This window comes from Pseudonaja textilis, chromosome 2 (genome assembly GCF_049901715.1).
Source record: "Pseudonaja textilis isolate UNSWEBS1 chromosome 2, rPseTex1.2, whole genome shotgun sequence".
Classification (NCBI taxonomy): Eukaryota; Metazoa; Chordata; class Lepidosauria; order Squamata; family Elapidae; genus Pseudonaja; species Pseudonaja textilis.
In genome coordinates, this window is record NC_141991.1 from 225,199,180 (window position 1) to 225,217,046 (window position 17,867).

General features: G+C 37.4%; 1 protein-coding gene across 2 annotated transcripts in view; it reads right to left on the minus strand.

The window, feature by feature from the left end:
- The window catches only part of CERT1 (ceramide transporter 1), a 77,924-nt gene that overhangs the window by 30,933 nt on the left and 29,124 nt on the right, over positions 1-17,867 (minus strand). For both annotated transcript variants that reach the window (XM_087927160.1, XM_087927159.1), the window contains exon 4: positions 2,399-2,506. In XM_087927160.1, coding sequence (XP_087783286.1) covers positions 2,399-2,506 — 108 coding nt within the window. The remainder of the gene's footprint in view (positions 1-2,398; positions 2,507-17,867) is intronic.

The window sequence follows — 17,867 nt, forward strand, 5'->3', positions numbered from 1 at the left end:
TATTTAAGTTATTGAGATCACGTTCCTATCTGAACATTTATTTTATGTATCCTGTCTATTAATTCAATGACCATAAACATTTTAAAATATCCTTCACATATGCAATCAAGTATTTGGGTTGGTATAACTGTTTATGAACAGCACAAAAAGCATACATTTGAGAGTTATATAGCATTGCTCTAAAGCAGTGGTTGCCAACCGGTGGGCTACGGCCCACTAGTGGGCCGTGAGAAAATTTTGGTGGGCTGCAGAGAAATCTCACCCCCAGATCACACCCCCAAAGCAATTAATCCAGGCTGCGCAGAAGCAGAAGGCTGCTCACCCAACATGGCCCACGGGAACCCTCCCCGCCCACTCACTCCTTACCCTGTAAACTTGTCTGATAAGTTGCAATTTTTCCTTTTTCCGACCAACATCTGTTCTGCTGTGCCAGAAGATTTAGATTAGCTAGGAAGCAGGAAATGGTTGGATTTCTTGCTTTCTAGCTAAGCACAGCCGAACCTCCCTTAGGACTGAAAGTTTGTTTGCAAGCAAATTCAGTGCAGACTCACAGCAAGGAAATTCAGTGCAGACTCACGACAAGCAAATTTGAGAGACTGAGCTAGCCGATGGCAGATAGATAAATCACTGAATGATTCTGTGAGCAACTCAATCTGCCTGCTTTGCCTGATTTTGGGTAAAAGTTGCTCTTTTTTAAATAAAAAAATCAATATTTACATACATGGTGTGTTGTGAGTTAATCTTGTGAGTTTGCTTGCTAGCAAATTTTATGAGTTTGCTTGCAAGCAAATTTTATGTGACAGACTGAGCTAGCCAATGGCAGATAGATAGATTTCTTAATGTGTGATTCTGTGAGCAACTCAATCTGCCTGCCTGCCTTGCCTGATTTTGGGTAAAAGTTGCTCTTTTTTATAAAAAATTCAATATTTATATAAATATTTATAATATTTACATACAAGCCATGCCCAGCCAGTCACATGACCACCAAGCCACACCCACAAATTAGGCCACACCCACAGAACTGGTTAGTGGCCCCTGGGATCTAAAATTATGAGTTTGGTGGTCCCTGAGGTCCAAAAAGTTGGCGACCCCTGCTCTAAAGTAATGCCAGAGGAATTCAGAGAGCTACAGCACTAAATCATGAGGCAATTCTTATTTAAAAATTGAAGTATTCTTACCAGTCAAACCCCTCAGTCTTGTGCTTATATATTATTCCTGCAAGACAGCCAGCTTGGTCTAGATCAGTGAAGGTGAATCTTTTTGTTGTGGTGTGACAAAAGCGCCCGCACGTGTGCCAGCACCCACAATGCAATGCATCCCGCTTCCTGTGCATGCATGCACAACACCCCTGCCCCACCTCCTTACCTGCACTGCATATGTGCATGCTTCCCAGCTGATTTTTGACCTGTTTGAGGCCATTTTCGCTCTCTCGAAGGAAGCCTCTGCAACCTTGGGAGGCGGAAAAATGGCCCTTCCGGAAATACTGAAATGCCTGTTTTCAGCCTTTGGAGGGCCTCTGGAGCCTGTGGGAGGCCGTTTTCACCCTCCTGGAAGCTCTAAGGAAGCCTCTGGAGCCTTGGGAGGCTGAAAGCGGGCTTGTTTCAGCACTTCCGGTATTTCCTCAGGAGGGCAAAAATGGCCTCAAACAGGCTGAAAATCAGCTGGGAAGCATGCACATGTGCAGTGCAGGTAAACTTGGCTGAAGTTTGTGTGCGTGCACAAATGGCTCTGGCTGCCACCTATGGTATGTGTGCCATAGATTTGCCATCATGGGTCTAGACTCTAGTGGTAAAGGCACCAGGCTAGAAACTGGGAGACTGTGAATTCTAATCCAGCCTTAGGCATGAAAGCCAGTTGCATAATTTTGGGCCAGTTTTTTACCCAACCCACCTCATTGAATTGTTATGGAGGAGGAAGGAGTATTAGATATGCTTACTGCTTTGAGTTACATATAAAAATAATAAAGGTAGGAAATAAATAAATGACCAATCTAACAAACCAAGCCATATGAATCATATAGTTTTATTGTAATAGCTTTAGCTACAAAATCTTGCAAATCTGAATGTACTTTCTTCTTCCCATCCTGTATCTTTATGTGAACTAGGAGTTTTTCTAAGATATTTATTCAAATGAGTTACTAGGAATGGGCTTGAGACTCTTTTCTGCCTTGGTAGAAGCTCTTTCTCCTATCCGTCAAGGCCATTCTCTATTCCTTTTACATTAAATTATATTCAGGTACATTGTTTCTGACCTCATGTATTTTTGCCTACATGAGAAAATGTAACAGAACTCATCAATAAAACATATATTATTAAGGTATTTTCAGGGTTTATTTACACATACATTATGTATAAAAAATAGGTTTCCTTCAATAGTATCACTGTTTTTCATATCTAACCTTGAATGAAGAGGTTGATGTTGCAGAGTACCCACTTGCTCCAGAAACAAGGGATGCCATAGAGCCATGACGTCGCAAGCTTGACTCTGATCCATAGCCAGATTCAGTCTAAAGAACAAATACACGCATTAGTTATGGAATAAAGAGGCAGACCTTCATTGAAAGAATTGCTCAAATTACTATTCTAAAAGAAAACAGTAGACTAGAGAAAGGCATCCAGAATATGTGCACACATGTGTGTAGACACACACACATGCCATTTTAATACATACTACATGAAGACACCATCACATGAAAACTTAGCTGGTTGCAGGAAAGAAGGGAAAATATTATTATGAACTGTTTCAATCAAGCTTACTTCCAGAAATTATCTAGTGAAAAGCTAAGGAGGAAAAATTATCTTCATTAAAGCTAACTAAATACAAGAAATACGGAAATAAATATTTCCTATTCTCTTTTCTCTCCTCTCCCCCATCATAACAGATAATCAGACTTGGAAGGGACCTTGTAGGTCATCTAATCCAACCCCCCACCCAAGCGGGAGACCCTACACCATTTCTGACAAATGGCAGTCCAATCTTTTCTTGAAGGTCTCAAGTGATGGCGCTCCCACAATTTCCGAGGGCAAGCTGTTCCATTGGTTGATTGTTCTCACTTTCAGAAAATTTCTTCTTATTCCCAGGTTAAATCTCTCCTTGTTCAGTTTCCATCCATTATTCCTTGTCTGGCCTACAGGAACTTTAGAAAATAGGTTAACTCCTTCCTCTCTGTGGCAGCCCCTCAAATATTGGAAGACTGCTATCATGTCTCCCCTGGTCCTTCTTTTCCCTAGACTAGCCGGGCCCAGTTCCTGTAACCGTTCTTCATATGTTTTAGTCTCCAGTCCCCTAATCATCCTGGTTGTCCTTATCTGTACTTTTTCTAGAGTCTCAACATCTTTTTTATAATGTGGTGAACAAAACTGGATGCAGTACTCTAGGTATGGTCTTACTAAGGCTTTATAGAGTGGTATTAGTACCTCCCTTGATCTTGATTGTATCCCTCTGTTAATACAACTTAGGATTGCATTAGCTTTTTGGCTGCTGCTGCACACTGCTGGCTCATATTTAGCTGGTTGTCCGCTAAGACTCCAAGATCCCTCTCACAGTTACTGCTACTGAGCCTGGTTTCACCCAGTCTATATGTGTACTTTTAGTTTTTCTTGCCTAAGTGTAGAACTTTACTTTTCTCTACATTGAATTTCATTTTATTAGATACAGCCATGTTCTAGTTTGTCAAGATCCATTTGGATCTTGAGCCTATCTTCTTGGGTGTTAGCTATTTCTGCCAGCTTAGTATCATCTGCAAATTTGGTAAGTTCCCCTTCTATTCCCTCATCTAAGTCGTTAATGAAAATATTGAAGAGTACTGGGCCTAAGACAGAACCTTGTGGCACCTCACTGCTTACTTTCCTCCATGTAGACTTAGACCCATTAAGGACTACTTGTTGAGTACAGTTTGTCAGCCAGTTGAGAGTCCATCTAGTGGTGGTGCTATCTATTCCACTTTTTTCTAGCTTACTAAGAAGTAGGTGTGGTCTACTTTATCGAATGACTTGCTGAAATCTAAATATATTATGTCCACAGTATTTTGCTGGTCTACTAATTTAGTCACTTTGTTGAAGAATGAAATAAGATTGGTTTGGCATGATCTGTTCTTAACAAATCCGTGCTGACTGCTAGTTATTACTTTACTTGTTTCTAGATGTTGGCAGATCTGTTTTTTTATTATCTTTTCCAGTATCTTCCCGGGTATTGATGTTAGGTTGATTGGTCTATAGTTTCCTGGGTCTGTTTTTTTTCCTTTTTTGAAGATGGGAACCACATCTGCTCTTTTCCAGTCCTCTGGTAGTTCCCCGGTGCTCCAGGGTTTTTGAAAGATATGGTGTAGTGGTTCTGAGATGACCTCTGCCAGCTCCTTTAAAACTCTGGGATATAATCCATCAGGCCCCGGTGATTTGTGTTCATCAAGATCAGACAGGTGTTCACTTACTATTTTTTTTGCTTATTTTATCTTTTATTTCTGGTCTGTCTTTTACAGTTATGTTTTTGGTGGGTTGAGCTATAGTTTCTTTTTGCGTGGAAACCAATGCAAAGAATGACTTAAGCAGTTCTGCTTTCTCTCTGTTGCCTGTTACTTCCTTGCCGTCTTCTTTCTTTAGTGGACTGACTGTTTCCTTGATTTTTTTCTTGTTATTTATATGTTGGAAGAAACCTTTTTTATTATATTTGACTTTTGTTACAAGTCTCTGTTCGTTCTGAGCCTTTGCTATCCTGACTTCGTCTTTGCAGATTCTGGCTATCTTCTGATATTCTATCTTAGTTGTAGCCTAGTTGTAGCCTCATGCAGCCCTTCAATAGTGGAAACTTGAGCAAATAGCTTGAAGGTATCTAGTCTTTCACATTCTGGCTATCTGCCTTCTTTGTCTTTAGCTAAGCACTAGGCTTTAGCTTAGCAAACTGCAGCCACTTTAACAAACAAAGAGTCAGTTTGGTCTAATGGTTAAAGCACCAGACTAGAAACCAGGAGACGACGAGTTCAAATTCTACTTTAGCCATGAAAGATGGGTGGGTGACTTTGAGCGGGTTATTCCCTCTCAGTCCAACTCACCTCACAGAACTGCTGTTATAAAGAAAGCAGGAGGAGGAAGGAACGTTAGATATGTTTGCCACCTCAAATTATTATTAGAAATAAAGGCAAAATTTAAATTAAATAAAAAATAAACAGGCTATTTAGAGATTCTTGTGACCCTTGAATTCTGAATTTTAGCTCTGAGTATAGAAAGTCCACAACTCAAATTTCTGAAGTTTTATTAAATAACTTTCAAAGCCATTTGCTCCATAACTGCAGGCCCTGTAATTTAATATAGCTAGGAAGTTTTTTGAGTTGTTTTAATATATCTATATTGATTACTTATAAAACGTTTTCCTTGAGAATATCTGGAAAAAGTAATCAAAATTTGAGAAACAAGTGAGATACAGTATGTTGCTATATAATCTAAGTATGCCATGATTTTAAAAACTAACAAAAGTATTATGGATATTATGAAGGGAAGAGCCAAGAAAAGGATGCAAAAATGACATAGATAAATAAGAAGATAAACTCATTCTTAAAACCTAGTTCTTTCAGTTAAATAAGAATATCATAAAAGTTTCACCCATCAAAATAAAAATGCTGATATTTTTGCTCTATGGATAATAAGCAATTATGCGGCGCCATTAGGTTGGTGTTGATCCTAAGAACTATAAAGACAGGATAATCTATCTGTCCCTAGTCCAGCTCTATGTCAGTTACCTTCTCTAATAAGAAGCTCAAATGCATCAGTATTCTTTCTATCCTGCTTCTTCAATTACCACTTTTATACATGGATACGTGGATACTATTATCCAATAATAATTCTATTTTTCAAACTGCACTGAAGTAGCTTACCAATAGCATTTTGTTCTTGTCTTGAATCAGACTCTTAATTAATCATAAACATTACAGTGTGCAGAAAATCAGGATTTAAACAAGCAAATGACCTTTCTCCCTGCTGGAAAGGAAGCAACTCTAGACATCTTTCTTTTCTCTTTTACGTAGTTCCAAAAACTGAATATGTAGTTCCATAAAACAATAAATAATTCAAACCTGAACAGAACATGGATTCAGTTCCTTATCAAATTAGCAGTTTTTTGTTGTTGTAGAGCCCTTAAATATACCTCTAGATGTCACCGTTTATAGTATGTTAGAAAACCAATGAATTCTACTGGAGAACTGCATTAATTAATGAGCCATGGTGGTGGCGCAGTGATTAGAGTGTAGTACTGCAGGCTACTTATGCTGACTGCTGATTGCCAGCAGTTTGGTAGTTCAAGTCCCACAGGCTCAAAGTTGATTCAGTCTTCCAACCTTCCAACGTCGGTAAAATAAACACCCTGATTGTTAGGAGAAATATGCTGACTCTGTAAACCGCTTAGAGAGGGCTGTAAAGCATTGTAAAGCAGTATATAAGTCCTAATGCTATTGCTATTAGTGATCACATTTATTTGCTATAATGAGCACTTCTCTGGGCATGATCAGTATCTGCACATTCTGAAATAGATTAATGTATTCCAAGCATTTAATTCCTACTCACAAAAGAACTTATTTCAGAGTCTGACACTTTAGAGCTTCAGAATGATCGGAGATGACCTGAGGAAGAGAAGGCATGCTGTGCACATCGAACAGGGAGTAGCAAATAGCAGAATGATGATAAAAAGCAACAAACCTTTTTTGTGACGTAATGACTAAGCTGAAGAGCATAGGTCATTCATAGAGAAAGAGAGGAAAAGCATAGCGATATATGGGTAGCAGCATGTGGTCCTTATGGAGATTTATAGAATTAGTATGGAGGGGAAAACTGCATGAAATATGGAAAAATCATCTTCCTTATAAAGTTCACTGCAAATCAGTGCCACATGAGGACATGTCACATGACTACTGCATCAGCCAGCTATGTATATAAACTTATTAATTGCCCATCTCCACAGCAAGGCTCTGGGTAGTGAACAATTCAATCAATACAATAAAACATTAAAACTGAATAATTTAAAGATTAAAATTTTCAAAACGTATGATACAAAAGTCTCTAGTACCACAAAGGCTCTGAAGAAGAATTTGGATTGCTAAGTCTGAAACTCCAGGTATTTTTCTATCCTTCTGCTACTACTGAATTTTATCCTGAGCAATTACCTACATAGGGATTGTGGAACTTACTATCTCGCTCCTATGCAGGGCCTCTCTTCTACTTAGGTGTCCTAGGTGGGTGAGGGATCAAGATGATCACACCCAGATCACAGCTTGATCCTCCTCACCTTCCTTTTACTAGAATTTTAGACCTGTAGTTTAGTTTAGTTTCTAGTTTTACTAGAACTTTAGAGTTACAGAAAGGGCAGGATTCCTACACAGAAGTGCCAATCCAGTTATGTTCTCTTTGGTAACATCTGTCTACAGACCTAGGAATGCAGCTGTCATGAGCTGTCATGCTAGTTGCAAAGCTATTTTTCTTAGCCTAAGGAAAAATACCTAGAATGTCTGGTGGTATCAGCAAGGTGCTGTACTATTTCAGCTGTCATTCTATTGCTATGGATCAGTGGGGTACTTTCTATTGTTTTGGGCAGCCAGAAAATCAGCACCCTTCTTTTCCTCCCATCTTTGTTTCCTTCAGTCTGTTCCCCTCATGAACGCTTTTGTTTCCGTTGTTGTACCACAACCAGGCAGAGAGCAATGGTGCTGTCTTTTGGGTTAATCCACAGCAGCCAAGAAACGGGGGGCCCTGCAAGTCTTACTGTTTCCTAAATGTTGTGAAAGGCTGCAGAAGATAAATCAAATGAAGTGATCCCTGCTGCAAATGAACTAAGCTATGCATTTATCTTTCCATATATATTCTAACGTATTACAATATATAAAACTAACAGTATTTGTAGAAATTCAAGACAAAGATAACTGCAGGTAGTCCTCGACTTACAAGTTTATTTAGTGACTGTTCAGTTACAACAGCATTGAAAAAAGTGGCTTATGACTGTTTTAATACACTTATGGCCGTTGCAGCATCTCCATGGTCATGTGATCAAAATTTGGCCACTTGTCAACTGATTCATATTTATGATGATTGCAGGGTCCCAGGATCATATGATTAACTTTCGTGATCTTCTGACAAGCAAAGTCAATTGGAAAGCCAGGTTTACTTAACAACCGTGTTATTAATTTAAGAACTGCCGTGATTCGCTTAACAAATGTTGCAGGAAAGATCATAAAATGGGGCAAAACTCACTTAACAAATGTCTCACTTAGCAACATAAATTTAGGGTTGAATTGTGAGGACTACAGGTATATGAAACTAACACATGCCAACAATCCTGATTCTCAAAAAAAAGCTCAAGAGTGCCACCTAGAGTAGGTTTTCATTATGCTGGGATGCTTGACATTTTTTCTCTCCCCATTTTATAGTCAAACTTTATTTCTTTGGCATAACAGCTTAGTTAGACATGTTTTAATGTGGCAGGCACCATTAAGCAATTTCACATTATTTTTCTTAAAATAAAACACAATAAATTCAAATACTTTAAAATTGCATTGGTGATTGAAGATCTCTTGGCAACATTTAATTTAGGGATACTGGAGAGTGCAAGGTTGCCCAACTCCTGGTTTACTTAGTTGAAAACAGTAAGATTTTATCATTTTAGTACAGGGTCACTGAAAAGGCTGCTTTAATTCTAAAAAAATCTGACCTCTAATATTAAAGGTGAGTGTATCCATCAAATTGACAGGCAAAGAGTACAATCACTGACACATGCTTAGAGAATTAACAGGCTGAACCAGAGCCTTTATGCTACTAGAAGATGATCTTGAAGTAGATGAGGCATGATATGCACACTGAACAGAGAGGAGCAAAGGGCAAAATGTTGATTAAAAAGCAGCAGATTCTTATGCCATAATGACTAAGCTGCAAGGCATAGGTCACTCACAGAGAAGAAGAGGAAATGTAGAAAGGTATTTTTTTGGGGGGGAGGGTGGTAACCATATAAAGCCATCATGAGAAATTATCGAACAGGATTAGTGTGGAGGCAAGTAAAGAATTTCTGGGAATTTAGCAAGGAAGAAAAGAAATAGCAAAGAACAGACCAGAAAGAGAAGATAATCTGTTGTGTCAAAAGCAGAATATGAATCAAGGAAGGAAAAACAGAGTAGAGATTTTTTTAAAATTGGCAACAAAAATGTAATTTTTATCAAAGCAGTTTTAGTACTGTACATAAATAAACCAATTTTCTTGGATCTGCCAAAATCTATTTAATTTTCTATCTCTATACAGTATTTCTATTCTATTATCTTCTTACTATCTTTTTAAACTTTAAGACTCTAATTTTCTTCCTCTGAAGCATTTCCTTTTTTTTCCTCTGGAGTTTCAACATTTATGGTTCTAATTCCTCCAATTCACCTGTTTCTTTTCTTTTACATTTGAATACTATTTACTACATATCCCATCTGACTTTTCTGCTAGGAAGTTCTTTAATCTCATTACACTTTTAACATTAAAGTTTATTCTCTCCACAGTTTTGAATCCAAATCCTGAATTTCTAAGGCAAGGATGGCTTATGGAACTATTCTTTAATCTCATTACACTTTTAACATTAAAGTTTATTCTCTCCACAGTTTTGAATCCAAATCCTGAATTTCTAAGGCAAGGATGGCTTATGGAACTATTGGTTTCTTACTTGTTGCCATAGCAAAATAGAAATAATAATGCAGTACACAACCAATTATACCGTATGTCACAAAGTATGATGATGACACATGGGACATGGCTATCTCTACATGTAGCAACAACATCAGAGAAAACAGTAACCATGATTGTTTTCTACCTCCTATTTCTTCCATTAGTTTACTGATTTTGCGACCTGTCATGAAATGTTTTGAAATGTTCCCTCCATTTTGTTTATCCCAAGATATTTATTTATTCCTACCTTTGGCATTTTGACAAATTTGTTATGATAACTTGAAGGTACTCCTTCTTTCTGTTGTGACTTAAGACTGCAATTAAATGCCTTTAAAGAGCAAGGTAATTGGATAACTAAGCCATAATAAATACACCTGTTCTTTTCCTTTTCTTGTGACTGTAGTACCTTTCTGATCAATTTGAACTCTGAATCCTGGGTTATTTTCTACATCCATGATATTTTACTCCCAGAACTATCTGGTATATTGTTCTCCACTCATTCCATTTTCACTTATTATTTTTCTACTTTTCTCTAGCCTGATTTATCTGATGATATGTTTCATCATCCTTTTTTAAAATTACTTTGAGTCTATCTCTTCATTTTCAAAATCTTCCATATCTTCCTGTCTCATCCACCCAGGTTTTTAATACATTTGAACATACCATTACTCATTTTGCTTTTCCTTCGCCTTTTTATTATCCTTCATTTTCAAACTTTTCTTATACTTGCTGTTCTTCCAAAGTACAGCAGCCATTTCCAACCAATTGCTTCTTCCTGGTTTTACCTTACAATAATTTCACAAAGACCACTAAATATAAAACATAAATATAAAACTATATAAATGTTTGTTCCAAGACTATGCATTAACAAACATGTTACTTGGTACATTGATAAATCTTTTCCTGTTTGATTCTCTTTAACTCCTAGAAAACAACCGTAGCTGGTTTGCTCGTGAAAGAGAGAGAGAGAGAGAGAAAGCAGAACCCAAAGAGGTAATGCTTTTATTAAACCACATCGATTTTTTACAGAAGTATTGCAAGTGTTCAAGTACTGTTCATCATGCAAGATGGTTAAAAGCCATAAGAAAGGGACAAAAAAACAATTGTTTTTTGTTGTTGTTGGCTAGCTCTATCCAGATCACATTCATATAAGTGAATTGTGTATTCAGCATTTATATGTTTATCACAATCAACAGAATTCTACTTATTCTACTTATGACACAGAACCACATCCAAACACAATTAGCAATTTTTAGGAAAAAATAAAGTTTTTAATTTCCTGTAACAATAGTAGCCACTAGATGGCGGCAATAAAAAGAATATAAAACAATTCCTAGAGGTTACTATTGGTCAAAGTCCAGCAGTAACCTTTATCCTGCCTCCATTACATTCCAGTAAGTCTACATTTAAATGTTTTCAAGACTTCCTAATTTAAATGATTGGTGGTTTACAAATGTTCTGACTTCAGCAAATCCTGCATTGTTTCAGGTTTTTAAAAATAAAATTATACAAGCAGCAACTCAGACAGGATATGATTTCACCCATAAAAACAGAGTAGAATTAAAAATTAACACTAACATGAAGGCTCTGGACAAACTCTAAGTCTACCAAGATATCAGCAATACACAATTTAAACACTGGTTAATAACCTTATATGTAGAAAGAAGAGAAGCAGAGCACAGTCTACCATTAACCTGGTGTCTTCTGCATGTTCTGGGGCTGCATGCCCCAAATTCATGGCTGAGAGCACTCAAGGACAACAAAAATATTAGGAAGAAACCCCACTGACAATGGGCTTGTCTAGTGGCCACTTTATTAATAAACTATATAAAATTGCCCATCTCAACCCAAAGTGGCTTTTTACTATCATAAAGTTACACAAAAGCCTTGCCTGCACCCTTAAGGGCAAGCCTTAGTTACAAGCTAATGCTAACATTACCTAATGTCCTAAAAAGAAAAACAAGAAAGCCATCTAACAATCATTTCAGTGGACTACGCTCTCTCACTTCATTCATAGCCTTCACCCTCCAACAATGTAGTGCTGGAAATAGCCAAACAAGGGGGCAGTTAAAGTGGGCATAGGATATGCCTCTAGGCTTGCTGCTTCTTTGTATTCAAAGAATACTTTCACGTTAACATTTGGTTTGATTCATGTAAGTCTCAATGATCAGAATCTCAAGGGAAAAAAGACAGTTCAGCTCATGTTTTCCTATGCTATCAAGCTTCTTACAAAGCAGCCTTGTTCAGCACAGATCAAAAACAAGAAGTGAAGCGATATAATGGACCTATGGACCCCTCCCCCAAGACTGAACACAGCAAAGAGACTGGACAACATTGGATTGAGGTCCAAATTGTCTTTTGGGAGAGAGCACTCTCCGGATAGCAACTTACCTTACTTTACAATGTGGTATGCCAATCCTAATGCATTTTATAGGCTCATTCTACTAAGAGGAGTTCTGGCCTTCTGGCCCAAAGCCCTGCTCTGCTGGACTTTAAAAATAGATAAATTTATTATTGTGTAAATTTCCTGTACCTTCTATAGAATATCTTTTTTTTAAGTATAGAACTTTAAAAATGCAAAAAACGAATAAGCAAAAAGTGCAGAGAGAAAAAAAGTAAAATAAAAAGGGAAAATATGTAAAGAAATGACTCTTCTCCCTTCTTCAAGACAAGTACATTTTCAGTAACTTGTCTTCTTTAACATTTCAACCTAAAATCTCTTCACACCATATCTTGTCTGTAATCTAAAAGCAAAAACAGCCTCATCAATCTTAATCAGCAAAAATATATTAAGAGCTACCAGAAATAATGATATATATTTTCACATTAAGCTAGTACATCAATTTCATATTCCTTTCATTTATCTTTACAGTAAGTAATCTCTCTCTTTCAAAATCTCTCTCTTCTTCTTCCCATATCTTATCTTACATCTGTATACTATTAAATCTCTCCTATCTAAAACCTTTAGGTGAATCAGTGCATCATAGGACAATTTTTGAATTAAAATACTTGAAATGGGGTAAATTTATACAATGTGTCCAAAACCTGGTATCTATCAATCCAGTGGAACTGTAGTTTGCTAAATTTGTGACTGCTTCAGTGCTGCTGTAGTGTGTCAGGATTCCAGCAATTGCCCTAATTAAATCATGATTCTCAAGCCAAACTTCAAGAAACTTCAAAGGATTCCTAGACAAGTCCGCATGGGCCTGACAATTCATCCCCTCCTTCACGGGGATTGCCAAACCCATGACGGACCTCCTAAAGACAGTGAGTACAGGAATGAAACCCTGCCTGGGACAACCCCTACAGTGGGACCTAGCCCGCCAAAAAGCATTTGAAACACTGAAAGAACTGTTTGCAACATAGGCCCATTCCTATGCCTGTTTTAGTAGTTGCCATAGTGTATTGCTGTGCCACTGCCCAAAGGTTTAGTAGACTAATCATATCTTAGTCCTTTGGAAGGAAGCTGGGTTGACTGGTCCCTCCTTCCACTGCTGGAGATCAGATGCAGATTGATACTGTCCTTTTGAACCCATTTTTATAATAGCCAAGTTCTGGGTACATTGTTGCCAAATATCCTTGAATTCTTCCAGAATTAAAATACTTGTCTCCATTCTGTATTAGTGGGTAATTATAATCTGTAATTCTTTCTGGTTGTCTCTAGTAATCAGCCTTCAAGGTCACCTCTTATCATGCTTTTCCCTAAGCCACATTTTTTTCAGGAAAAGATTTCTTACACTTACATTCAAAATCTTCATATATTTTAATAGGATTTTGAACAAACTACGGGGATTATTCTAATTATTTCATAATCTTATTTTCAGTCTCTCTAGCCCCTTAGTCCATTTAACATTTTTTATAAAACTAACATTCTATTTACCCTTTTTGCTACTTATTTCCAAGTAACAAAGTTTTTCTTTAAGTTCTTAAACTTACATGAAACTTTTTTTTTTTGGTTGAGGAATGAAAGGAAAATCCAGTGAAATAAAAAATGGTCCTTATGAAGGTTCTTAATATCCAAAAAGCAATTTACAAACCATTTCCAGTGAAAGTGATTAAGATAGGAAATGGATGAACCCAGTATCCCTTTGAAGGCTGGGAACTACAACTTGGGCAAAGCTAAATTTCCCAGAGCTCTAAAATCTGCCAAAGACCACCATATTACAGTTTCATCATGGGGAACATTTGTTATAAAGCACTGTGGGTGGTCCCAGATCCTCTCATTAATCTGAATTCATTCATTGGCTCCTTTTTCTGATGCTGGCGTCAGCTCCCATCCTCAGTTCATCATGCTTCCCATAAAAGATCTAAAACAAATCCTCTTAATGCACTTAATCAGATGCATTGAGTATAATACTAAGTGAGGAATATTATATACAGTAAATTAGTATAGTATATTTTGTTGTGGGAGAGAGACACACACATAAGAAAAAAGGGAGGTAATTAAAGAAGAGGTGAGAGATATCTCATAAATATAAAATATATCCATTAGTTAATCAGTAGTCACTAATGATACAGGCAATCTTGTGCTGAATATACTATATGTGGAATAAGAAGAAATCTTGGCCTCTGTTTAATCAGGCACAATTGCTTTATTGAAATGGTTCAAAAAGATTCCTACTAATGGGTCAGTTTATTGGCTACCTCAATAAAAGTTTGTACTATTCATGCAACTGCTACCTTGTGATGCTGTTCCATAATTGCAAGATTATAACTTGAGGCATGTCCTTGCAATGATAATTCAAGGTTCAGCACTTAATGATATAAAACCATATGCTTTTAAAAGAGATAATTTTAATAGCTTTATTGTCATACAACAGCAAACCTGCTCAAGTTGTACATTGACACAGAAAATTATTTTATTTTCAAATTTCTGATCTATTATCTTTTAAATAAGAATGTCAGTTACAGTATAACACAACATGTACAATGTTATATAAATAAAAAATAGATAACTACAGTACATGCATTTTGAATTCTCAAATCTAAATAGTTTTTTTTTTAAATTTAGAATCTGTTCTTTGCAGACAGAACACTAATAGGTTCAGGGTAAAACAGATCAATATTATGCCCTCCATATTCATAAGTAATGCCACTTCTGCACTTTTCCATAAAATCATACAGTGACGCTTTACAGAAGGACTCGAGGCACTCTACATGCTGAAATAATATTGTAAAATGCCCCAATATTATTTCTCTCCTTTTTTTATCAGAAAAGAAAATTTTTAGAAAAAGTTATATCATTTTTAAAGGATCCTTTATAAATCTGAAATCATGTTATTCCAAGAAAATAAGAGTATGTAAGTTGTGGTATATTAAATTACTAGCACAGGAAACAATGATTTTATATAAAAAGTGTTCAATGTAATGATATGAATATTTACAACTGAAGTGAAACACTTCATAATTTATTTCCCCTCAATTCTCTGGGAAGAAAAGTAAAGCAGAAAAGGGTACCTTTAAAAAAGAAGAGAATTCTCTTTTAGGAAGATGTTTTACAGCTGAACTTTGTAGTCTGTCTTTAGATTCACTTCACTTTGCAATAACAGAGAGATCTCAGATAACACCAATTTAGGATAATTTAGCAAGACTTTATCTTGCTTAAGATATACAATATGAACCTTGCTATCTAGGTTAAGCTACTCTAATGCATTAGAAGTCTTTAATTATAATTCAAAACATTCCAAATATTCTAAACTGTGGCTGTCTATATATTGGGGTTATACCATTTGCCAGCCTTAATATTTTGGGCAGCTTTACTCAAAGACCCATATCCATCAATATTAGCCTGCCCTGCTTTAGAGACAGAAGTAGAAAAAAAAACTTTCTCAATGTTTATTTTGTGCACCTCTGTGAAAGCCATAAGGCACAGAAGCTTTTTCAGTTGTGGTCTCCAAAGTGAAACTTGGCTTACTGAGTGAGCATTATAAGCTTTTAAGTATGGAGTAAAAGTTTCTGTCATAAAAAATAGCAGCATTTAGCTGACCTTGGCAGATCCAAAATAGGTCAAGCAGAATAAATACTCGGACGTCTCTGACTGTTTAGTTGACTTATAATCTCAGGATGAGTTAAATTTTAATTTCACACATAGTTGTTAGTAGTTCAGTTTGGTATGACAATGAGCTTGAGCTCTAATGCTTCAATATAAATAACTATATTTTGTAAATTGTCCTGGGATTTGGGTGGGGTGTGTGTTATAGAAAAGATATACATTCATAAATATCTGGAAAAATTGACACTATTATTATCAAAATTGTAATTTACTAGCACAAGTGGTTTAACAAAAAAAAAACCTTTATATTTACTTAAATACATTTATATGTATATTATAAGTATGTATACAGAGCATACATTTACTTAAAAATATGAATCTGGGACTTGGGGTCTTTAAATATGTACTGAAAAACAATCTCCCTTCAAAATGTGCTACATTACATTTCCAAGCATCTCTCAGAAACAACCATGGTATCTTGAGCTGCTGCTCCCTTATGAATAAGATGCAAAGACACATTTACTCATCTGCACTAAATGCCTATTTGCTTCTGGGCTTATTTCAAAATGCTTGTTTTGTCTTTAAAACACTAATTTCTTATACACTGCTCAAAAAAATAAAGGGAACACTTAAACAACACAATGTAACTCCAAGTCAATCACACTTCTGTGAAATCAAACTGTCCACTTAGGTAGCAACACTGATTGACAATCAATTTCACATGCTGCTGTGCAAATGGAATAGACAACAGGTGGAAAGCATAGGCAGTTAGCAAGACCTCCCCAATAAAGGAGTGGTTCTGCAGGTGGTGAACACAGACCACTTCTCAGTTCCTATGCTTTCTGGCTGATGGTTTGGTCACTTTTGAATGCTGGCCGTGCTGTCACTCTAGTGGTAGCATGAGACGGAGTCTACAACCCACACAAGTGGCTCAGGTAGTACAGCTCATCCAGGATGGCACATCAATGTGAGCTGTGGCAAGAAGGTTTGCTGTGTCTGTCAGCGTAGTGTCCAGAGCATGGAGGCGCTACCAAGAAACAGGCCAGTACATCAGGAGAAGTGGAGGAAGCCATAGGAGGGCAACAGCCCAGCATCAGGACTGCTACCTCCGCCTTTGTGCAAGGAGGGACAAGAGGAGCATTGCCAGAGCCCTGCAAAATAACCTCCATTTTGTGCATGTGGTTGCTCAAATGGTCAGAAACAGACTCCATGAGGGTGGTATGAGGGCCTGACATCTACAGGTGGTGGTTGTGCTTACAGCCTAACACCGTGCAGGACATTTGGCATTTGCCAGAGAACACCAAGATTGACAAATTTGCCACTGGCATCCTGTGATCTTCAAAGATTAAAGCAGGTTCACACTGAGCCCGTGACAGACGTGACAGGATCTGGAGATGCCGTGGAGAATGTTCTGCTGCCTGCAACATCCTCCAGCATGATCGGTTTGGTAGTGGGTCAGTAATGGTGTGGGGTGACATTTCTTTAAGGGGCCGCACAGCCCTCCATGTCCTCGCCAGAGGTAGCCTGACTGCCATTAGGTACCGAGGTGAGATCCTCAGACCCCTTGTGAGACCATATGCTGGTGTGGTTGGCCCTGGGTTCCTCCTAATGTACGACAATGCTAGACGTCATGTGGCTGGAGTGTGTCAGCAGTTCCTGCAAGATGATGGCATTGATGCTATTGCCTGGCCTGCCCTTTCCCCGGACCTGAATCCAATTGAGCACATCTGGGACATCATGTCTCGCTCCATCCACCAACACCACGTTGCACCAAAGACTGTCCAAGAGTTGGAGGATGCTTTAATCCAGGTGTTGGAGGAGATCCCTCTAGAGACCATCCGCCACCTCATCAGGAGCACGTCCAGGCGTTGTAGGGAGGTCATACAGGCACGTGGAGGCCACACACACTACTGAGCCTCATTTTGACTTGTCTTAATGACATCACATCAAAGTTGGATCCGCCTGTAGTGTTTTTTTCCACTTTAATTTTGAGTGTAACTCCAAATTCAGACCTCCATGGGTTGCTAAATTTGATTTCCATTGATAATTTTTATGTGATTTTACATAGTGTAAACTATGTGATGAACAAAGTATTTAATAAGAATATTTCATTCATTCAGATCTAGGATGTCTTATTTTTGTGTTCCCTTTATTTTTTTGAGCAGTGTATTTTCTCCCATTCACTTGGTAGCCCTACTTCATGC